The 25,254-nt window shown below is 45.8% G+C and overlaps 1 protein-coding gene across 8 annotated transcripts in view; it reads right to left on the reverse strand.

Annotated features, from left to right (window-relative positions):
- Positions 1 to 15,936: 15,936 nt before the first annotated feature.
- The window catches only part of LOC129811062 (dynamin-like 120 kDa protein, mitochondrial), a 58,152-nt gene continuing 48,834 nt past the window's right edge, over positions 15,937 to 25,254 (reverse strand). For all 8 annotated transcript variants that reach the window (XM_055862185.1, XM_055862184.1, XM_055862189.1 and 5 more), the window contains 2 exons: positions 18,448 to 18,520; positions 15,937 to 17,788 (listed from right to left, as the gene is read on the reverse strand). In XM_055862185.1, the coding sequence (XP_055718160.1) occupies positions 18,456 to 18,520 (65 nt within the window). In that variant the 3' untranslated portion in view covers positions 15,937 to 17,788; positions 18,448 to 18,455. The remainder of the gene's footprint in view (positions 17,789 to 18,447; positions 18,521 to 25,254) is intronic.

A 25,254-nucleotide genomic window follows, 5' to 3' on the forward strand; every position in this document is an offset into this window, starting at 1 on the left:
CTGTTTGCAAGCTACAAATTGAACAGTCCCAGACGAGCTAAATGCTTTCCATGTTTGCTTCGGGACAAGCAACACTGAACCATTCATGAGAGCACCAGCTGTTCAGGACGAGTGTGTGGTCACACTCTCTGGGCGGCAGGTAGCCTAGTGGTTAGAGCGTTGGACTTGTAACCGAAAGGTTGCAAGAACGAATCCCCGAGCTGACAAGGTAAAAATCGTTCGTTCTGCCCCTGAACAAGGCAGTTAACCCACTGTTCCTACGCCGTCATTGACAATAAGAATGTGTTCTTAACTGATTTGCCTAGTTAAATAAAGGTCGAATAAAAGTCGCCGATGTGAGTCAAAGCTTTAAACAGGTTAACATTCAAATGGCCGGACGGATTACCAGGACGCGCATTCAGAGCATGCACTGACCAGCTGGCAAGTGTCTTCACTGATATTTTCAAGTCAAATCTAATTGTATTGGTTGTGTACACATATTTTGCAGATGTTATTGCGGGTGTAGCATAGTGCTTATGTTCTTAGCTCCAATAGTGCAGTAATTTTGAACAATACATAACAATACGTGCTATTCCAAAAAAGTTAAAGAAAGGAATTAAGAAATATAGAAATATTAGAACGAGCAATGTCAGAGTCCAGAATATAAATATACTGAACAAAAATATAAACGCAACATGTAAAGTGCTGTTCCCATGTTCCATGAGCTGAAATATAAAATGCCTGAAATGTTCAATACACACAAAAAGCTTATTTCTCTCCAATTTTGTACACATCTCTGTTAGTGAGCATTTCTCCTTTGCCAAGATAGTAACAGGTGTGGCATATCAAGAAGCTGTTTAAACGGCATGATCATTACACAGGTGCACCTTGTGATGGGGACAATAAAAGGCCACTTTAAAATGTGCAGTTGAGTCACACAACACAATGCCACAGATGTCTCAAGTTTTGAGGGAGCATGCAATTGGCATATTGACTGCAGAAATGTCCTTCAGAGTTGTTGCCAGAGATTTTTATGTTTATTTCTCTACCATAACCTGCCTCCAACATCGTTTTAGAAAAGTTACGTAAAACCGGCAGTACGTAAAACCGGCCTCACAACCGCAGACCACATGTACTGTAACCACGCCAGCCCTTGATCTCCACATCCGGACTTCTTCACCTGCGGGATTGTCTGAAGGGGGGTGGAGGGGGTGCTGAGGAGTATTTCAGGTCTACAACTTTGATTGGCTGGGCCTGGCTCCCCAGTGGGTGGGCCTGGCTGTCAAGTGGTTGGGTCTATGCCCTCCAAGGCCCACCCATGGCTGCACCCCTGCCCAGTCATGAAATCCATAAAATCAGGGCCTAATGAATTCTTTTCAATTGACTGATTTCCTAATATGAAATGTAACTCAAGCAAAATCATAGAAATCGTTGCATGTTGCGTTTATATTTTTGTTCAGTATAATTCCATCTTCCATTGATTAGATATCTCCTAATTTTTACTCCACACGAGGCTCTATGACTGTAGCCTATTGCCGCGCTGATGACTTATGGTTAGCCAACAACAAGCTACACCCTCTAGACTCCACTGTCGTGAAAAGCAAGAGCAGCATCATAAACGATAACATTTCTCTGTTTCAAATGCAGCTGTCGCGTTCGGTTTCTGAAACGGAAACACCCGAGACCCATGACAATCATATCAGAGACGACCAAATTAAAAACGTATATCCCTGTCCCAATACTTTTAGTGCTTGCTGTATCTACTTCAATTACCTCGTACCCCTGCACATCGACTCGGATTCCTGGAGAGGCGCCCTCTCCTCTTCCTCATCTCGCTCTCTGTGTATTTCCCTTCATCAGAACCTTAGTGGCCCGAATTATGGATCACCCGAGCAACATCCATCTCCATCTAGCCTTTCCCTCCAAAAGTTGCCAATTAACGCCAAGATGGCCGTGTGCTGTTGTCCTGATCTGACTGTAGATTAATGACCGGCGAACAGTTTCCCTCCCCAGGCCCATTTATCAGGCAACTAGGTCACCTCATGATTAAACGTCCGGCCTGAGGCCTCCAGGGGCCCCTAGTCCCAAGTAATAGGCTCCAATTGGATTTAATTGCTCCTCTTGGTTGTGTGAGAGGAAAGAAAAGGAGAGAAAAGCCTTCCATTGGCCGATCCTATTAGCCTGTAAGGCGCCAGGGAACAGGCGTCCCGGCTCTCGCAAGTCCTCTGTAGAGCCAGAGGCCCAACATTGTGCGCTTCATTAGAGGAGACACACTGAGGTACAGTAGCTCTTCCTCCTAGGTCTGGCTGCAACGTCAGCCATTTTGTGTCTAACTGGGGATGAGTTTCTGGTGGTGTTTAGAGTGCAGGGAGATGCCATCTCATTAGGGTAATGAAGAGTGTTACTGGGAACCTACGTTTGTGTGTATATTCCAGGAAAGCATCAGATGTATTGTATCTAGGGGAGCGGGTGTTGATTGACTGAGACATCAGATCATTAGATCAATTTGAAAATATTATAATTTTAACTTGCAGCCTACGGACATTCAACCATCATCAGTTCAAATGACAGAGCCACACAAATTGCAATCCTCTGTAGTAAGGACTCCTGACAGACAATAAGCTACTGTAACCTGTGTGAAATGGCCAACTAGTTTGTGGTGCCGGCTAGTCGCGTTTAAATCGGTGACGTCACTCTCCGCTCTCCTACATCACTCTCCGCTCTCCCTCATCACTCTTTTGTGGAGCAATAGCTAACGATGCTTTGTGGGAGGCGGTTGTTGTGTTCAGAGGTTCCCTGGTTCAAGCCCAGGTTGGGGCGAGGGGAGGGACGGAAGGAAGCAACACTGTTAAATTGATGCTGTTGACCCGGATCACTGGTTGCTGCGGAGAAGGAGGAGGCCAAAGGGGGGTGCGTATAACCGGCGTGAAATGGCTAGCTAGTTAGCGGTGCGCGCTAGTAGCATTTCAATTGCTGATGTCGCTTGCTTTAAGACCTCGATCTGCAAGGACCGCGATTTTTGTGGAGCGATAGCTAACGATTCTTCAAGGGTGACTGTTGTTGATGTGTTCAGAGGGTCCCTGGTTCGAGCCCAGATTGGGGCAAGGAGAGGGACGGAAGCAACACTGTTGCACTACACTAATTCACCTTCAGATCGAAATATCTTATCCCCCAAACTGTGCTACACAAATATCTGCCACAAATCAAACCTAATGTTCCCTCTCCCTGTGGAATGTGTGTAAAAACAGTCAGTCCCTTTAGCTGCCTGACTTCACCCTGACTACTTTATCTCTCAGGGCACTTTATCTCTCTCCATTGATTACTATTAGTTGTACTGAAATGTGATTAGTATGTGTAAGTTAACACGGGACACTTGATGGAATTACCAGGCGCTGTGGAGCAGACAGCTCTAATAGAATTAGCGTTTCTAGGCTAGCTCTCAGAGGGGAGGCTAAAGACATTAGCGGCTGTGTTCAACCGACTTGGCCCTGTGCGTTTATCAGCCCTAATTGAGTTCTGTGTCAACAGATGGAGCACATGTCTGGAGTGTGGAGGGATTGGGGACTCCTTACATAGCTAGGGCTGCACTCAATTAGCACACCTCTAAAAACCTGTGTAAGGATACTGAGGGACTTGTGGTATTTGGAGGTATCTTCATGTCCTGTACAGACTGTGAATCCAATATAAAGCCATTCTGATTTACCTTCTGTCATAAGAATGTTTTAGTTATTTTTTGCTGATGGATACACACATCAATGTTACTATATGTGAAGTAACTATTGTCCGTAGTGTTTGTAACAACTAGTGTCCATGGATACTGTCGTTGCAGAGTGGACCGGGGCAGGGCAGGGCGGAGGGCGAGGAGCGTGAGGGACGAGGAGGGGGTATGTATGGCATTTCAAAGGCAGTGGAGCACTGCGGCCAGTCTGACCTTTTCCTGCCCTCCCATTCAGCGCCAGGCCTTTGAGAGGGCAGCTGGACAAAGCCAGCCGGGCCTAGACCAGCCTCTGAGCACATTACAGACTGGACCTGCCACGGAGAGAGAACCCAGCTATGAGGCCCCCTGCTCTCGCTGGATCCCTATTACGCCCTGATGCTCCCGGGGCCCCCTCTCACCCGGGGGCCACCAAGGGCCAAGGCCAGCGGCCAAAGCGACCTCTGACATCCTACCATGTTTGGACACGTCCGGAGACAAAGCAGCACTGGCTCTAATCCAGCAGATTATAATATGTGGGGAATAAAAGAGGGCAGAAGGCTCCGGACCCTCGGTGGCGATGTGGGGAGGAGAGGAGGAGGGAAAGGGTTAGAGCAGGGTTGGCATGGATACGTGGTCAGAGAATGACCACCACCACCGGCCTGACTGGCTTTCTTTGTGGGGTCGGTGGGTGGGGGGGGGGGGGGGGGGGGGGGGGTCGGGGGCAGTAGGGCGGTATTACAGCAGGGATGATCCCATATTACTGGGCCCTCTGTCCTTCACTACTCTTTCAGGTTGGGCTTAGTTTTGTTGTCTAGCCTCAGTAGTCTTATCCTCCTTCCTATGTCTTCACCACTGAGCTGGAAGCTTTGATGTCCTGATACACTGACCAACAGGGTGGGATTGAACAGCAAGCTACAATACACATTTACCAGTGATGGAATGATATCCAGCAGAGCATGTGAGCAGAGTTGAGCGGTTGGAAATCCTGCTCATGAGTGCTAAAAACCACTCCAAGCTCACAGGAAGAAAATGAGCTCCATTCATTAAAATCACAATCTAACCAACACCCATCTATTTTTGTGACTCCCGGAAATGAATTATTTAGGCTTTATTATTTCAAGGCTATAGCCAACAAAGAAATGTATTGTGAAGCATAGGCTGGTAGGGACATAAAGAGCACAGCACTTAAACAACATTTTGTTGCATTAAATCCTTATAGTGTTTAAATTGTGCATATAGGCTGTGACTTATAATTAAATTAAACGAAAAATGACTTATTAGTGCCTTTGAATTCATTTTTAGGAACACGAGTTTGGCCAGCCTGTGGCTTCAGGCTCATGCTTGGAGAGCAGGCCAGCAGTGGAGAATAACCTCTCCACACTGGCAGAGCCATTGTTTCAAGCGGATCTCTTTCAGTTAGTCCTAGGGAAATAACTAAGTTCATCAAATTACATTGGTAATTGGTATACAGTACCAGTCAAAAGTTTGGACACCTACTCATTCAAGGGTTTTTCTTTATTTTTTTAAACAACTTTCTACATTGTAGAATAATAGTGAAGACATCAAACCTATGAAATAACACCTGGAATCATATAGTAACCAAAAAAGTATTAAACAAATCCAAATATATTTTATATTTGAGATTCTTGATTGTAGCCACCCTTTGCCTTGATGACAGCTTTGCACACTCTTAGCATTCTCTCAACCAGCTTCATGAGGTAGTCACCTGGAATGCACTTCAATTAACAGGTGTGCCTTGTTGAAAGTTCATTTGTGGAATTTCTTTCTTTCATAATGCGTTGGAGCCAGTCAGTTGTGTTGTGACAAGCTAGGGGTGGTATACAGAAGATGGTCTTTTACCAGTCCATATTATGGCAAGAACAGCTCAAATAAGCAAAGAGAAATTACATTCCATCATTACTTTAAGATATGAAGGTCAGTAAATACAGAACATTTCAAGAAGTTTTCAAGTTTCTTCAAGTGCAGTCACAAAAACCATCAAGCGCTATGATGAAACTGGCTCTCATGAGGTCCGCCACAGGAAAAGAAGACCCAGAGTTACCTCTGTTGCAGAGGACACGTTCATTAGTTACCAGTCTCAGTAATTGCAGACCAAATAAATTCTTCACAGAGTTCAAGTAACAGACACATCTCAACATCAACTGTTCAGAGGAGACTGCGTGAATCAGGCCTTCGGGGTTGAATTGCTGCAAAGAAACCACTGCTAAAGGACACCAATAAGAAGACAAGACTTGCATGGGCCAAGAAACACGAGCAATGGACATTAGACCGGTGGAAATCTGTCCTTTGGTCTGATGAGTCCAAATTTGAGATTTTTGGTTCCAACCGCCGTGTCTTTGTGAGATGCAGAGTAGGTGAACGGGTGATCTCCGCATGTGTGGTTCCCACCGTGAAGCATGGAGAAAAAGGTGTGATAGTGTGGGGTTGCTTTGCTGGTGACTATCAATGATTTATTTAGAATTCAAGGCACACTTAACCAGCATTGCTACAACACAGCGATACGCCATCCCATCTGGTTTGCGCTTAGTGGGACTATCATTTGTTTTTCAATAGGACAATGCCCCAACACACCTCCAGGCTGTGTAAGGGCTATTTGACCAAGAAGGAAAGTGATGGATTGCTGCATCAGATGACCTGGCCTCTAAACACCCGACCTCAGCCCAATTGAGATGATTTGGGATGAGTTGGACCGCAGAGTGAAGGAAAAGCAGCCAACAAGTGCTCCGCATATGTGGAAACTCCTTCAAGACTGTTGGAAATGCATTCCAGGTGAAGTCGGTTGAGAGAATGCCAAGAGTGTGCAAAGCTGTCATCAAGGCAAAGGGTGGCTACTTTGAAGAATCTAAATATATTTTGATTTGTTTAACACATTTTTGGTTACTACATGATTCCATGTGTTATTTCATAGTTTTGATGTCCACTATTATTCTACAAAGTAGAAAATAGTCAAAATGTGTCCAAATTTTTGACTGGTACTGTATATTTATTTAGTATTTGCTACATGTGTGATAGATAAAAGGTATTAAATAACAAAGTTAGTAGGGAGCCTTAAGATGGTCTCTCTGTTCACTAACATGGGCGATGCCTATATCCGATGTGGGCCTACCTGTATAATAAAAAAGAAATAACGGAAACTGTGGCCTTTTCCTGGCTGGGATGACGACGTGTGTTGACTGAATATTGGTAAAATGCCATTTACCTTGCTTTGTATGTGCGTTTGCATACAGTGCCTAATTAAAGTGGTCACACTCCTTGAACAGTTTTCACATTATACTGCCTTAAAATGTCATCTAAAAATGTATTCAATTCGATTTTTGTGAAGACTGTGCAAGGGGTGTGTAGACTTTCACTAGTAACTAAGTGTATGCGCCCTGTAATACATGTCATATCTTAGGGCTCCTATAATCTTGTCCCCAATCCTCATGGCCTGCAGTATGTTCCTGAGCCTGTCTCCCCCAGTCTGCAGCTGCCCTGAGTCCTGACCGCCCAATTTAGACTGTATTGACCTATGGCCCTCACTAACCCCTCACCTCTCTCTGTCTGTCTGGGTGGCTGGTGCGTGTTAGGTGGAGGGGGAGGGGTAGAAGGCCTCAGGCAGGTAGACACTCTTAATTGGTCCCCGGAGACCTCAGAAGAATTTTGTGCCTTTCGGGGGTGTGTGTGTGTGTGTGTGTTTATGAGGAGGGGGGTGGGGGGCTCATCTTGACAGGCGTGGAGCAGACTAGAGAGAGTAAAAGGTGTGTGTGTGTGTGTGCACGTGTGTGTGTGTGTGTTGGGAGAGGGAATGGTCAAGGGGGTGAGGGGAGTAGGATTGTCAAGAGGTCAACATTTAACAGGGGAAAAGAGGCCTGCAGGGAAACTCAACACTACGCTGGAGGTCAGGGTGTGTAGAGGTGGAACTAGTGGAAACGTCCTCCAAAAGAAGACAGCTTATCTGGAGACAGTCAAGCCATGATGAATGTGTCCAGCCTAGAGGTGTGTGTGTGTGTGTGTATATACGTGACAGAATGCACGAGAGCAAGAAAGATATGTAACTCCAAGGTGCCAATCGACTGACTGATAGATGGATCAGTTTATTTTACTTCATGAGTCGTTTTTTTTAATGTATTTTTTATTTAACTATGCAAGCCAGTTAAGAACAAATTCTTATTTACAATGGTTACAAGTCTTTCCACAACTTCAACATGATAAGACTGTCAGAGTGTATTTTCAGGACTAAGACAAGGCAACAGTTCACCACTGACAATGCCTTTACCCAGTGTCTATGGGCAGTTAACCAACCAGGTCAATGCCCCCAAGCCCAGTGTTCAGCATGTGAGGAGTCACCAGGTTATAAAATGCTGTAGGTCTATTATGGGCTCCCATCCTATCTGCTAGCATGGGAGATAGTAAAACTTGACGGGCCAGTTTCCTTGACTCAGATTAAGACTAGTCTTGGACTAGGATGCACTTTCAATGGAGAATCTCCTTTGAACATTCATTTTAGTCTAGGACTAGGCTTAAACTGGCCCAAACAGGTTACTACAGAACAATGCACAAAATGGATAAAGTTTGAATGAATAAAATGAACTTTATTTGGCCTTTATTTGAGCATGAATTCCTCATCACAAGCCCTCTATGAGCAAAAGAATCCCACTGTGCCAGTCACACAGTCTCGCCTCAACCAACAAAACCAATACAAAAGACCAAACTCCTCATCTTTCATTCTGTGCGTGTATGTTTCAGATGAAAGCCCAGAATGTGTGTGTTTCAGATCTTTAAAATCTCCCCGCAGTCAGATCTCTTTGGTCACTGTAGAGTGAACGTGCTGTATCCTCCTGATCAGAGGATGGGCCTGTTTGCACAGTCCCTGTCAGCCTCTGCACCCGGAGACCACATTATCCACCTATTAAAGCCCTGCCATTATTTACCTTCCTCTTCTTAAAAGGAAGAGCCACGTCTGGGAGATAAAGGGGCCTCCTCTCGGCTCTCGCCAAGGCAGTGTCTGTTTGACGTGAGGCTGGAGAGGGGAGATGCAGGGAGACGGGACTACAGTTGATCTGTAGTGTCAGAGCAAACATTCCTGAGCACAGGACCACAGTGATAAGGGAAAGAGAGACATAGTGACAACACACACCCAGATGGATGTGCGCACACACATGGTGTATGCAGTAAACACACACACACACACACACACACACCCTCTCCCCTGGTTTCGGAGGGCAGGTCCTGGCGTGGAGAGGCCAAGGGGCCATGCACCCGCCCTGGACAATAGGGACAAAGCCGTTAGCCAGCAACTGTCAACCACAACAGGCAGTGTAACTGCTTGCCCCAAGACACTGACTCAATATTTGAGGAAGCTAAGGGACGACCTGGTCTAAGAAGGGGCGTGTGGAGGCCGGAGAGGGGGCAGGGGAGACATGACCTTATTGTCTCGCGAAGACTGTCTGAATCCTACATAGGATCAGATCAGACTTTTGTTTGTATGTAGGGTTGCAGAATTCCAGTAACTTTTAAAAAAATCCCCAAGTCTTCAGGAAATCTTGGTTGGAGGATTTCAGATTTCTTGCTTATTTACTCCTGATTCCAGGAATCTTCCAACCGGGATTTCTGGGGGAAAAGTACCAGATTGTGTGTCCAAACCATGTAATATTGAGTTGCACTCCCTTTTGCCCTCAGAACAGCCTAAATTCGATGGGGCATGCATGGACTCTACAAGGTGTCGAAAGAGTTCCACCGGGATGTTGACCCAAATTCTTACAAGTTATGTTAAGTTGGCTGGATGTCCTTTGAGTGGTGTACCATTCTTTTATTTTGTGAATTTCCCCCTTTTTTTCTCCCCAATTGGTAGTTACGATCTTTTCTCATTGCTGCAACTCCCCAACAGGCTCGGGAGAAGGATGAGTCATGCGTCCTCCGAAACACGATCCGCCAAGCCGCTCTACTACAGTACTTAAACCCTGAATCTCCCCGGCCAAACCCGGACGACACTGGGCCAATTGTGCACCACTCTACGGGGCTCCCGGCTGTGTGACAGCCTGGGATCAAACCGAGGCTGTAGTGGCACCGCGATGCATTGCTGCGCGACTTGGATGGTGAACCATTCTTGATACGAACGGGAAACTGTTCAGCGTGAAAACCCCCAGCAGCATTGCAGTTCTTGACACACTGGCACCTAACTACTGTCTCTTCCTTTTCAGTGATTGAAATGGATTTAACAGGTGACAACAGACATGAATAATGTGCTAATGGTGTCCCGTGTGGCTCAGTTGGAAGCGCATGGCACTTGCAACATCTGGGTTGTGGGTTCGATTACCACAGGGGAACAGTATAGGAAAAAGTACCCCCCAAAACTGTATGCACTCACTACTGTAAGTCGTTCTGGATAAGAGCGTCTTCTGAAATGTAAAATGTAAAAATGTATCATAGCTTTCACCTGGTCAGTCAATGTCATGGAAAGAGCAGGTGTTCCTAATGTTTTGTATACTCATTGTATATGACCCATTGATTCGCAGTGAAGGGTCAGTCAGAGATGCCTGTGTGTATGTGGTTTATGTTATTTCTTGCTGTATGCTCAACCAGACACTCTGGTTCAATACTCAAGGCCTAAGACTGATTTTAAAAAAAATAACAGACCTCATTATTCACAGTTAGTGATATGTATTCATCAAATAGACAACAGTAATGTACTAATGTATAAAAACAGATTCTTAATGAGAAAATGCACAAAAGTAAATCACAAATGCAATGTAACCAAGGGAAAGAAATTGTAAATGTACAATAGCCATATTCACAGAAACAGGAAGGAAACATCATTCTCAAGACACATAGCGGCCATATCAGAATACCCGTACTTGCGTTCTAAATAGTAGTTTATAGTACGTGAAATTTGAAACATTTAGAATGCTTTCAAGGCCAGGATGTCATACACATTTCATCTAGTAGAATTCGCTGCACGCTATTGAGGAAGAGAATAGTCTTGAGACCCAGGTGCTGCTGACAACGCGCTGTAAGAAAATTCTACGCATTCAATGAAGCATTCTCAGCAGAATGAGCCTAGTATGCTGACACTTGATGGGCACTGCACATGTTTTCACTAGAAACAGTATGCTCCAAATAGTACAGAGTACGATTAGTACACAGTATGCAGGTTAAGTAAGTAGTAGGCAAGCCAGATTCCGGCCACGGCCACATGGATCCGATTTATCCTAGTCTCAGGGAAAAAAGCTTCCCATTCTCTCAATGAAAGGTCGTCTTTTTTAATGCTTGACAGTTCCTGGCAAAAACAGATAACACACCAGTCCATTTAGAAATGCAAAGCCAATTAAGAGTATCAGTTCCATCTAAATCAGCTCAGCATTTCCTAAAAGGACACAAAAAAAAGACCGTTTGGCATTGTTCACTTTACCAGCCGAGCTGTCATCTCTACTCGACTTTACCTCATGTCAACGCTGCCATGCTATAGAAGCCGCTCAGAGAACCCTAGCATTGAGCCTGTGTATTCACTCCGAGTCCCCCTGTTTGCATAAGGTTTTAGAGCCTGCTAAGATACCATTCTGGCCAATCAAGTAATGTCGCCAGACCCTTTTTGCTGTGGCCACACTATGCCACTTAGACAGTGAAAGTGGGTCCTCAGTGTCCCCATCCCGGGACAAGTGTTGGCCCCATCAGAGCAACTCTACCGGGAGGGATCAGCCTACTGCCTCCCTCCCGCCACTGTGGACACAGATACACATTCATCCTGGCAACGCAGCCTGGACATGGCAACCCAGCCCATCCTCCAAACCTGGCAACGCCAGCCCCACCAGAGCAGTTTACCTAAAGGATGAGCTAGCTGAGCCTAGACCTCACCTGCTGGCCCCCGGGTTTCCATGAATGCCGGTCGTAATCCCTCTAAGTCCATGCAAACCCGTTACCCCATGAACTAAAAAGCTCAGGCCAGCCCTCGCTTTCTCCTCTCGCTTTAAGAAACACTTTGTGTGGCGATGTGTTTTCCATGGCAACTCCTTATCAACACAAGAAAGTTCCTGGTCCCTGTCATGAGCCGTTTTTCACCCTTCCCTCCCTCTCTATCCCTGCTGTTTCAATGTGTTTCATTGGGTCCGTTTCGATATTACTGTTTACCCTCTATCCTGGCAGACGGCGGGTGTCTCGTTAATTGAATTCTAACAGTGTGTTAGCGTGGCTATTGAAAAGGGTGAACAAGCCCGGTGTTTTGTGCGTTGGGGGCGACCCGGTGTGTGAGAGTGGACAACAGCGGCCTGGGGAGAGATTAAGGCAGAAATATAGATCAGCCATTGGGAATCCATTAAACGGACCCATTTCCCTCACAAAGCGCTAATTCATTTATGGCTTTCCCTGCCGCGAGACGGTGAGGTCATTTTATGGATTCCCCCCCCCCCCTTTTTCATCCGGATCATAGGAATGAATGGTGAGAAGAAATGTGCCAGAGATACACCCTGCGTTATACACTGCCACCCTTGTGCTATCAGTGTCAGGCACACACAGGATTCACACGGGTTCACTGTTTTTACAATGCACCCATCAGATGGTCAAATATAAAGTCTAGGCATTTAGAGTAGTTTAGAGCTGACCCAGAATCTGAAGACAGTGGTGATAGGATACTGTGTGTGTGTGGAGGGTCGCCGACCTCGGTGACTTGGCCGAAATCCCCACAGGCCCAATTCAGCGTTGGAATAGACCCCACAGCGCAATGGGAAGATGCCTGGGACATAATGAGCACAATAGCCAATTGTGACATCTTTTCTCCCCTGCACAGAAAGCACTGGGCCCTGGGGACAGTAAAGTGTTTGTTGCTGAAAATGGAGAATAGAGCCTGTTGCTTCTCTTCAGCCCTCTGCCTGATAAGATACAGATTGTCAGTTTGCCTGCAAGGGTGCAAATAAATTAAATACTTACTGTCCAATTGAAAGTGACACATACACGTGCTGAAGTGTTTTATTTCAATTCATAAGTAAAAAAAGAACAAAACTAACTCTAATAGCAGATAGAATTGAAAAATGAGTATGAGGTCAAACACTAAAACTTTTCAAGCATAGTTTTGGGGATTTGAAGTCTTGAATGGACCACTTAAAAGCAGACCGCAGTTCTCTCAGCACCTCTTCCCTGATCTCCCTTCCATTGATGGCCCACTGTGAGTGTGGGGTTCTCAGTACAAGCTCTCTCCCACCCTGTCCCTCAGCCTCTCCATCTCCATCCTTCGCTCTCTAACCTAGGACACAGAGAGCGGAGGAACAAAGCAATCCCCTCCAACAAGCCGGCAAACAAACGCTAACATGACCCAAACTGCCAGAAACCACAACCTCTGAATTTCTCGCTTTCTCCCCAAGACTCATTCACAGTAGTGCTGTCCACACCCACCCCTCACCCTGACCTCCCTATCCCGCCAAAATGCAGGGGAGGGAGGGGTGCGAGTGAGGGGAGGATTAAAACAAAAAAAAAGAACAAGACTACTCTTTTGAGAAGAGGAGAAATGAAGCTTTGTAAGCGTCTGCTGCAGTAGCACATTTGACAGGTCTTTACCAGTCTTCCATCCCCTTTGTGTCAGGCGCATAATGGGGGGGAAACAAACTGAGCCACTGTGCCGTTGTGTGGCCGACTATTAGTCAACGTGACAGCCTTTGGAGATGCTAATAGTTGTATAGTGTGTCCTCCCTCCTCCTCTGAACATGGTTATCTGATAGCACAAAGGCATTTTCGTCTGGAGGTTGACTTTCTCCCCATTCTTCTGAGACTCTGTACAGAGTCATTAGGTTAGGTTTTTTCTCCTTCTTTACAAACAGGGTACATAGCCACCCACGAATGCAAAAATAAAAAAATAAAGCCAGTTAACGCGGATGTGTGTACGCCCCCTCAGGTGGTGGCAGCGAGCAGGCCCCTAACGTCCCACTACCACCGCCCCCCTTTGCCCCCTGGCGACGTGGAAATGCAGTAACAACCAGGTCCTTGTGAAAGAGGAGAGGAGTGGAGGACCTCTAGCCCCTTTGTTATTAATCAGTCAGCCAGGCCTTACACCTCAGCTCCCTGCCTCCCCACATCTCCCTCCCCCATACTACCTCAGGGTGGGCCGCATCCAGGAGTCGAGAGAGACCTGGACATGCAGGCTGTTGGGCCAGACCAGGAGCAGCGAGGGCTCGATTACACAGGTCACCAGCACCGAAATACAGTACTGTAGATTCAGTTGAAGTCGGAAGTTTACATACACTTAAGTGTGAGTCATTAAAACTCGTTTTTCAATCACTCCACAAATACCTTGTTAACAAACTAAAGTGTTGGCAAGTCGGTAAGGACATCTACTTTGTGCATGACACAAGTCATTTTTCCAACAATTGTTTACAGACAGATTATTTCACTTAATCACAATTCCAGTGGGTCAGAAGTTTACATACATTAAGTTGACTGTGCCTTTAAACAGCTTGGAAAATTCCAGAAAATGATGTCATGGCTTTAGAAGCTTCTGATAGGCTAATTGACATAATTTGGGTCAATTGGAGGTGTACCTGTGGATGTATTTCAAGGCTTACCAAACTCAGTGCCTCTTTGCTTGACATCATGCGGTCTGGCATCATGCGGTCTGGCAAGTCTGGCTCATCCTTGGGAGCAATTTCCAAACGCCTGAAGGTACCACGTTCATCTGTACAAACATAGTATGCAAGTATAAACACCATGGGACCACGCAGCCGCCATACCGCTCAGGAAGGAGACGCCTTCTGTCTCCTAGAGATGAACGTATTTTGGTGCAAAAAGTGCAAATCAATCCCAGAACAACAGCAAAAGATCTTGTGAAGATGCTGGAGGAAACAGGTACAAAAGTATCTATATCCACAGTAAAACGAGTCCTATATCGACATAAGCTGAAAGGCTTCTCAGCAAGGTAGAAGCCACTGCTCCAAAACCGGCATAAAAAAGCCAGACTACGGTGTGCAACTGCACATGGGGACAAAGATCGTACTTTTTGGAGAAAATGTCTTCTGATCTGATGAAACAAAATAGAACTGTTTGGCCATAATGACGATCGTTACGTTTGGAGGAAAAAGGGGGAGGCTTGCAAACCGAAGAACATCCCAACATCCCTGCCACTCCCGAAGCACGGGAGTGGCAGCATCATGTTGTGGGGGTGCTTTGCTGCAGGAGGAACTGGGTCACTTCACAAAATAGACAGCATCACGAGAAAGGAAAGTTATATGGATATATTGAAGCAACATCTCAAGACATCAGTCAGGAAGTTAAAGCTTAGTCGCAAATGGGTCTTCCAAATGGACAATGACCCCAAGCATACTTCCAAAGTTGTGGCAAAATGGCTTAAGGACAAGAAAGTAAAGGTATTGGAGTGGCCATCGCAAAGCCCTGACCTCAATCCTATAGGAAATCTGTGGGCAGAACTGAAAAAGCGTGTGCGAGCAAGGAGGCCTACAAACCTGACTCAGTTACACCAGCTCTGTCAGGGGGAATGGGCCAAAATTCACCCAACTTATTGTGGGAAGCTCTGGAATGCTACCCGAAACATTTAACCCAAGATAAACCATTTAAAACTTCTGATCCACTGAGAATGTGATGAAATAAATGAAAGATGAAATAAATCACTCTACTATTATTCTGACATTTCACATTCTTAAAATAAAGTGGTGATCCTGACCTAAGACAGGGAATTTTTAATAGGATCGAATGTCAGGACTTGTGAAAAACGGAGTTTGAATGTATTTGGCTAAGGTGTATGTAAACGTCCGACTTCAACTGTAGGTTTGAGCAACAAAGACAAACTAAACACACCTGTCTAAAGAAGAGTGCTGTATACAAATGGTGTGGACATTTAAACGACTTCATCTAGTCTCCGACAAGCACCAGCCACTTTTTGTTTTTCTCTACCATTCAAGTTGTACATTACTCAATGTCGACAAATGAGAAACAGACATGGAGGGTGCACGGAGATTTCTGCAGCTGAAGAGGATGCATACTATGTCTGCGAGGGGAAAAAAACAAAGTCTTTAGTAAGGTGAGACCAACAATAACGTTGGCTGTGCGCAGAAGATCGCCTGCTGGGTATTAACAGTTCAACATGTAGAATCCCTGGAAAATTAACCAAAAAACGACGGCCCGATGTTCCGGGGTCAGAGGCGATCAGACGGCCACCCCGCAGCGCTCGGCCGAGGTCGTGTGTTAGTTTGTCTTGTCCTCAACATTTCGACAACACTGCGGTAGCAGAAAGTAGACAGATGTAGTCAACAGAACATGGACATAACTTCATGGAAAATGCTATTTTTATTAACGTCAATTGGATTTTCACTTATTTTCTTAAACACAATCAAATCTGTAATAAATAAAGCACATCTGAAAGGGTATACCATGCAAACACCTCAATCTACAACATAAGAGAACTGTACGTGCTGAACCAACCGATGGATATACTGTTACAAGCACATTGAACTCTGACATTCCTCCCATAAGCAATAACAGATGCATGATTGGTATTAACTTTACATGTACACAATGTACGGTATACATACCCACATACCACATATGAATGAGCTGGGTCAAGAATGTGACTAACCCCTTTAGTGCATCTTATCATGAGATGCGCTTTAGAGCCCGGGAGCAAAGAGTGAAGGAGAGAGGGGAAAGAGAGAGAGAGAGAGAGAGAGGGGAAAGAGAGAGAGGATGAGGTGGACAGAGGAGAAGAGAGGGCTTGATAGGAGAGGAAGAGAGAAGAGCGAGAATAAAGAGGCAGAAGATCACGGAGAAGCAGAGGCAGAAACCGTGAAAGTACGAGTCAAAGGAGGGGAGGATAGTGTGGTTGAGTCCAGTACCAGGAACCCAATCCATGCTTTATCATCACGTTTGAATCGAGCGAGGGTCACCAGCGTCTTTCCCCCACCAATGTGGTTCCATCCACTGCAGGTTGAACTGGATACTAGTGCAATAGAAACCAAAGCTGGATCTTTTCCAGAACGAACATCGTATAGAGGTTGCTTAGTCCCGTAGTGAAATGATATCACAAACTCGTGATGATGATGTGCACACACACACACACACACACACACACAGAAGGTCACAGAGAGAGGTACTTAGTGGGCTCGTCCACACTTCCTATCAATAGCAGGCACAACTCTCAAATCAAGTCTGCTTCGACAAAATAAAAACCTATATTATATTGTGTGGAATAGATGCACCACTTTTAATATATGTGAGTTTTGGGAGGATGGAGGTTGACTGTTGTACCGGTGTGAACTATGGGGTTAAGTGAGACGTCGATACGCTGCCAGTGTAGAGTTGGACTAGAGCTAGCCACTGGGCTAACTAAAGTGCATTAGCAATAAGACGTCCTAATTGGGGCTAGGGCTACAGGTATGGTTAGGGCTAGCATTAGGCAGGAGCATAGTGCATTCAAAAATCGTGCACTACATAGGGAGCCATTTGGGAAGCAACCCTCTGACGGGTGCTGAAGCCAATTAAACACATTCCTAACCAAAGGAAAGGAAGTGTGAAGAGAAAGAAAACCTGTACAACATCCTCATTTATAAGAAACAGGGGAGCAAGGGGGGAGGGAGAGAGAGAGAGAGAGCGAGCGAGCCATGAGATGTCGCTCGGTCAGTCAGGTGGGTGTGTAACTTCAAGCTTGTCTTTTTTCCTCCCCATCGCTTACGTCTTCCGCGTCGAAAAAGTGAAAAGACGAGCAAAAGAAAAGAGAGCAGGAGACGGTTGTTGGATTGCTGTGTGAAGAGGACACGTCTGGTGAACACACCCGGGGCCTTTAAAGCCCTGTGGAGAAGGCATGAAGCTGTGATAGGGAGCCCACCCAGATCGGAGAAAGTGCTCTATGCTCTGCCACGCTGGAAAACGGACACAGCTCAGTTTAAAGGGCTCTGTCCGACACACTCCACTTCTTTTCCCTGTGCTGCGGCTCCTACTTTCCTTTCATTTCCCTCCTTTCTTTTCGGTGAGGTGTGTAAGGGGAGCGGTAAGCTAAGCCATAGACATTAAAATCAGATGTGGGGGTGGGGGAGTAGTCATTTACAGAGAGGGGGGGGGGGGGGGATTTGTTTTCTTTGATCAGTGCATCGCTTCTGTGATCCGCAGGTTTGCTTCCAATGGTTTCTGCAAAGACAAAAGGGTGAGATAGTTCAAATGATTCAACATAACACTCGTTACTGGTGGGACAGTGACACTATGAACCAGCACTGAGCTGCATCATTTGAATAGAAGCTAAGGGATGTGCATCTAGATACATGGACTCCGATACTGGAACAATACTCTTAGTTTGAAACCATTTGATGCAATTTGATTAGTGGAACAAATCGATGCGGTTTGATTCATTTCAATTCAATACAGTAACAATTGTTTTCTATTTTAAATGTATATCTGATAGTGTTGGAGTTCAGGAGCTGAATCTGTCTGAGGGGGGTCAGAGAGAGAGAGGTGCGTGAATGATGTAGTGTTTGAGCTGAGCCATAGGGCAGACTGAGCATTTACCACTATAAGATTAGGGAGGGGGGACACTGTTTTTGTACCCCCACTTTTTATTTAAAAAAAAACTTTCATTACCCACTGATTAACTTGTCAGTTAATGGCCCAACACTCTTAACCGCTGGGAAAACTCTGGAATGAGTAGGTGTGTCCAAACTTTTGACTGGTACTGTATGTATTTACATAATTGAGGTATATTCGAGACATTTCTGTACAATGCTGGCCACTAATAGTCAATGTACTGTAGCACATGTGAGATATCTACAATGAGATCATTGAGAGTCAGATACCTGATGCTCTACTTCTCCTTGTGAAGAGCTTCTATGAAGGCTTCAAGTTTCTCCTGAATCTCACGGACTTTCTCTGCAGGAGGAGGAAAGACCAAAGAGTGGGTTAGTTGAGAATTTAAAACCAAAACCAAACAGTGGATATGGGGCAGGGTTGGGTCAATTCCAAATATAAGACAGTCAATTCAAGAAGTAAAGTAAAATTCTGACTTTGTGGCAAAAAGGTCATGTATTTTCAATGACTTCTCAACAAATTGACAAGGAGAACCTATATGTTTATACATTTTGGAATTTTAAAATTCAAATAACTTCCTGAATTGACGGACTTCGACCCTGATATGGAGCATCCAAGATGCCTCATTTCATACAGTACATCACAGAAAACCACTTGTGAGTGGTTGATTCTGCTAAAAGAGGCCTAGTCTATTCGGTTAGTATTTGCGAGACAACCCAAGGAGTTTGAGATGTTTCTCAGAACCGTGGCTTCCAGTGCTTCCAACCACCAGTGACGGCAGTTACAGCTAAAATATAAAAACGCAACATGCAACAATTTCACATTTTGACTGAGTTACAGTTCATATAAGGAAATCAGTCAATTGAAATACATTCATTCGGCTCTAATCTCGGGATTTCACAACTGGGAATACAGGTATGAATCTGTTGGTCACAGATCCTTGCGACATGGGGCCATGCATTATCATGTTGAATCACGAGGTGAGGGCGGTGGATGAACAGCATGACAATGGGCCTCAGGATCTCGTAACGATATCTCTGTGCATTCAAATTGCCATTGATAAAATGCAATTGTGTTCGTTGCCCGTAGCTTATGCCTGCCCATACCATAACCTCACCATGGGGCCCTCTGTTCACAGCGTTGACATCAGCAAACTGCTCACCCACACAACACCATACACTCTGTCTGCCATCTGCCCCGGTAAGGTTGAAACCGGGATTAATCCGTGAAGAGCACACTTCTCCAGCGTGTCAGTGGCCATGGAAGGTGAGTCCACTGAAGTCGGTTACGATGCCGAACTGCAGTCAGGTCAAGACCCTGGTGAGGACGACAAGCATGCAGATGAGCTTCCATGAGACGGTTTCTGACCGTTTGTGGAGAAATTCTTTGGTTGTACAAACCCACAGTTTCATCAGCTGTCTGGGTGGCTGGTCTCAGACGATCCTGCAGGTGAAGAAGCCAGATATGGAGGTCCTGGGCTGGCGTGGTTACACGTAGTCTGCGCATGTGTGGCTGGGTGGATGTACTGACAATTTCTTTAAAACGACGTTGGAGGCAGCTTATGGTAGAGAAATGAACATTGAATTTTCTGGCAACAGCTCTGTTGGACATTCTTGAAGTCAGCATGACAATTGTACACTCCGTCAAAACTTGAGACATGTGGCATTGTGTGTGACAAAACTGCACATTTTAGGGAGGCATTTTATTGTTCCCAGCACAAGGTGCACCTGTGTAACGATCATACGGTTTAATCAGCTTCTTGGTATGCCACACCTGTCAGGTGGATGGATTATCTTTGCAAAGGAGAAAAGCACACTAACAGAAATGTAAACAAATTTGTGCACAAAATTGGAGAGAAATAAGCTTTTTGTGCATATGAAACATTTCTCAATTTTTTTATTTTAGCTCACGAAACATGGGACCAACATCTTACATGTTGTGTTTATATTTTTGTTCAGTGTATATAATAGCCCATGGCATACCTTCACAGTCCGAGTGTGAAACCAACACCCTGAAATGTTGTATGTCTTTACTTGCAGAACAACAGACTTGTCACAGGCCATTGTGCCTCCACTGTCACCTCTTATTTCAGCCCAACAGCAGATGGTCCCCACTGACAGCCCTCAAACCTAAAAAAAACTGACCACTTCAGTGAAATATTCTGATGAAGAGGAGAGTTGTGGGCCATTTCCAGTAAGCTCACAGCCACCACCACATCAAAGACCCCCCCTCCGAACCGATGACATGTTATGTCCCTCCAGGCACACGTCAAGCTAATGGACGGGAGATACCATGACAACATTCCACATGAAAGGGAAAATATACTGGAGAAATGTTGAGTCACCAAGTCCCGCCGTTGGGGTCGTTTTGAGGAGAAATCCGTCCATATGACAACATGTACTGTCACACGAGGGGCTGCAGTAACAGAGACTCTTTAATCACTGATTTAACAATGGCAAGAGTAAGTCTATGGGCCAGCGAGAGAGAAAAGGAGGCCTACAGGGGACTAGCAGTGCCAGCTGCACCCATCCTTGGCCCCGTCTCTCCTTCGCTCTCTATTCCAGTAGACTAATCCGACTGGAGCTGCCCCAAGCACAAACTCAAACAAAACTCTGAGGCACAAACTGCAACTCAGCTACTTCCAAATCAGCCTCACGAGATACAAATCAGAAGAGTATCTTCAAATACTTCTGACTCAAAAGGTCTGAAAGCTTCAAAACCATAAGTCTCCTTGATTTCCACGGGACAATAAATCATAGCGGTTTAGGCATGGGAACAACAATGTCTTAAGTGTCCATTTCAAGTCACCACAAAGGTGGGAGCTGCATGCGTGCTTTAGAGGGTAACCTTATCCTAGAGCGAGGGGCTCGTGCGAGACCCTTTGAGGGGGAACGGGTGCAGAGGTATCCCTTTCTGACTGATGAAAGGCACGCGGCAGCCTTTGAGGACGCGCGCACACACACCTCGGAGCCCTGAAATATAACACTAAAAGTGCTGAGAAAACACTGACCTCACACACACACACACACACACACAGTGAAAAACAGCACAAGCAGTGGCAGAAAAGCACCTATCCCCTCCTCTCTCTCTCTCCCTCCCTCCCCACACACACACTCCTGGCAGGTGGCAAAACGAAATTCCCCAGCCTTTGATACTCAGTTAACACGTCAGGGCACAATAGGGAGGCGGTAAGGGGAGATTACGACACCTAATGGAGGCATTAGGGCTGGGAGAGAGGGAACGCTGACACGGTTCCACGGCTCCAGCACCACGGCAGGTGTGGCGAGGCTGAAACCTTACCCGGCTGTAGCCCCACTCTAGAACCATACCACTCAAAAGAACGTTATGGAGCACACATACCGGGAGGAGGAGTGTGGGCCAGGCTCCGGCCGCAAAACATCCTAATTCAATCGGAGCCAATCGGATCAGGATTACTAGCAACATCTGTCTGAGCCAGACCCATGGGAGAAGAGAAAAAAAAAAAGGAGGAGAGGGGACATCTCTGTCACATCAAAACAAGCCCGGGAAAACCCCTGGCTCACCTTCAAAGCGTCACTGCTGAGCGGAGTCTAGATGTGACAGTGATAAGGGAGCTATTGTGTCGAGTTAATTGCTCGATGTGGTCCACTTACTGCACCAGGTCAACCACAGGGGGTAACCTTACCTGAAGTTCACTTTACAGTGTTATAGCTGTAGGAGGTCTCAATATTTTTAGGGTAAAACAGTCCGCAATTTACTTTAATTTATAATGGTGTTATAATGAAGGCCCTGCCATCTTGCGGGACAAAAGCGAGGGCACGCACGGCTCTGAATGGCAGCTTTCAGAAAAAGCCAATATTTTGGGCAGCAACAGTGAGAAACAGATATTTATTTCTCTTCCCCATCTGTTTGTCCTGCAAGACGACAAGGGAAAGAAAAGGCCACAACAAGGCGGCTTTCCTTTTGAGGCGTACGGAAATGCAACACACGAAGTGGACAGAGTCGCCGTTCCTTGCCTGTTGCCTCAGAGGAATAAAAAAAAAATCTATATAGGCGCATGTTTACCTAAGAGATGAGCCCTGAGACACTGCTATTCAGCCGCCCTCCCCTTTATCTGGTCATGAATATTCCCATAATCCTTTGGCCTCTATCCCAGAGGCCCCTTTTCAGGTGGCGGGCTGAGGGGGGGACTCCGGGCCTTTCCCAATCCCCTCTTTCAGGTCCCTCTCTCGGCTGATCTCCACATTAAATTATATCTCTTTCACTCCCACTCTGCTGAGCTGTAAAGGCTGTAAGCCTTCGGTGGCCGGAGCAGGAACAGGAGAAGGGACTGAGGGAAAAGCCTTTAATTGACCTGTAATTAGACTGTGAAACAGTGTGGTCCAGGCTGAACAACCGCACCATACACATGGAGAGAAGAGAGGAGAGAGAAACCTTAATCTCTTTAATATGGGGGATGCCCCTCTCTGGAGTTTGACGTGAAAGGAGAAAGGCAGACGTTAGAAAAGGGAGACTGTATTAGAAAGTGTCAACGCAAGGCTTTCTGTGGGTAACGTTCGGTGCCAAGACTAGCCCCTGTTGTTTTTGCATGGTGCTCCAGTCCAGCATCAGCCAACTCAAGACAGGACCGAGTTCACTGCCTGGTCAGGAGGCTCCCGTCCCAAACTGTCATCATTCAAACAAAACGAGTTAACTTCTCTTGTCACAAGCAAGGTTACAGTCGGGGGGGGGGGGGTGATCCGACTCTTTGAACGTCTGCATGTGCGATCCTGTCCTGACTGAAAGCCGATCTCTTAATGCAACAAACAGAAGAGTAGTCCGTCTCCATGTCCCTTGACTTGTCTCTAAATCTGTATTGTAACACGCTATAAAAACGTAAGGGCTGCATGAGGCGGACGCAGAAAGCGGGAATGTCGTCGGAAAGACGCCCCGTCAGTGGCAAAGCCATGAATCAGGGCTGGCTCTGGAGGGCTCATCTAGGAACCAGATGCTTGATGAGAGCAGAACCAAGGAGTCGAGCCCTGGGCCTGAACAGGTTCAACCTGGGGTCACCAAAGGGGCCAGACTAAACAAAGAAGCAGAGCGGGGAAAACAAAGCGTGTCAACGCCAGGTGAAGACGTGTTGTGTAGTTTCGTGTACAGTTTTATTGACAGACATTGACACAGCTTTAAAGGGTGAGATGTCAACAACTATGTGCATGCAGGGGATTGTAAAATTGGTTAACGAGCAAAATCTGGAGATTTCATTTCCTAAGTGGATTTATTTTAGCTAGAGGCACACTACTGGATTCAACAGGTTTAATGTTGGAAAACCGCAGTACGATCAAACACAGAGGAGGATGAATTTGAGAGGGTTTTAATAAAAAGGAATCCATACACATCCCATATTTCTTAAGTCTTCCAACAAAATCACAACATCACGGATCTTACTTTACCTGTGCACGATTGAGACTGTATTTCACATACAAGCGCAGAGTAATGACAAGTCTTTATACCGTAAAAACTGTGCAAGTCACTCAAACTGGAAATTCAGAAAATATCTATGTAATTTGTGAGTTGTTTAGGGGAGGGGGGGGGGGGGGGGGTTGTAAATCATGGTAAAATCACAGAGAGCTATAGTTCCCAGGCTTCTAAAGCCAACCTTTTGCACTCAGATGGTCTGTACTGCAGCTAAGTAGCCTGGACAATCAATCTTCCTGGGTAACGTCGGCCTGATAATCTCGGGGTGACAGAGTGTTTATGTTAAATCACTGTCATAATCCCTCAGAGCCACAGGTGTGGACTGCCCGCCACTGAGCACTGGGCGTGTGTGAACGCGCACATCAGCAGGCAGACAGACACATTGAACAGAATCAACTGTAATGTGTTCAATTCCAAGGCATAGTCTGATTGTGGCACACAGCACATCCACGGTCGACACCTTGGAAGAGCCCCCCCCCCCCCATCTGTCTCTCAGTCTCCACGACTTCTATCACACACAGATGAATCTGGACGTCCGACTCATGTCAGTCAGTCCCATGAAGGTAAGTACCATGAAGGAGCAGCGCCGGTCCCAAACGAACCACAGAGGCGGCCGATGACACTCATCAGAAGACACACACCACTCCAACTCCCTCAGCTAAATACGGGTTTCCAGCTGGTCTTGAGAGCACACACCTGTCCCGTTGACACACGGTACAGCAGGAACTGCAAACAAACATTGAATTCCTTAACGCCACCGCAAGAGTCAAATGTGTCATTGCAAGCACAATCAAACTCCATTTCTGAAAACATACATCAAGTTTCTTCATCCATAACCAAATTTTCATCCAACTATTTCATGCAGAGGAATTACCTGACGCATGAAAAGTCAGAACCGGCCCGATGGACACAGGAAATATTCATAAAAGCCGACAGACAATTTGTTCCTTCGGCATGGTGGGATCTTTTAGTTTGTAAAATGAATAATGCAATAAATGGCGGTGGAAACCATAAGTTCGAAGTAAACTTGGAACCACGAGGGATGATATGTTCTGTGGTCCTCCCACTACGACTCTGGAAAGCATGCAATTTATTAGGCTTCAGAAGACAAGGTGACGAGCTTGAAGCTCATTTCCAATAAATATTGAGGGTCTTATTCTGGTGACATGATGTGCGATGCTTGGCTGCCATTTGACAAATAAAAATTCTCACTCTAACCCATAATAATCTCATCATGTTGGCTAGCCTAACTGCACCGTATCTGTGAGCTGCTGGCTAAAGCACATGTGCCAAGACCAAAATGGGCACATTTTCCATATAACGCAATAGTTGTGATAAAACCATCGGTGGAGTTGAAAATAAGTCTGGAAATTTAACTTGTATTTTTTATGTGGTACATTTAAATGGCAAAAGTGGTTTTTATGTGCACTATGTCATTACGCAAAGCCTTTTATCCGCAAAAAGTCTGTTTGATGGAAACATCTCTGGCGGGAAAACGTGCATATTGTTTTGATGCAGATTTTAGAATTCGTATTGAAAATCTGTCGCCAATTGGATGGAAATCTAGCTATTGTCAGTGGGCGACGGGAGGAGTGTATCTAATACACAAAAACTAGAAGACCTGCCACCTTAAAGCA

Source organism: Salvelinus fontinalis, chromosome 14, assembly GCF_029448725.1.
Source record: "Salvelinus fontinalis isolate EN_2023a chromosome 14, ASM2944872v1, whole genome shotgun sequence".
Classification (NCBI taxonomy): Eukaryota; Metazoa; Chordata; class Actinopteri; order Salmoniformes; family Salmonidae; genus Salvelinus; species Salvelinus fontinalis.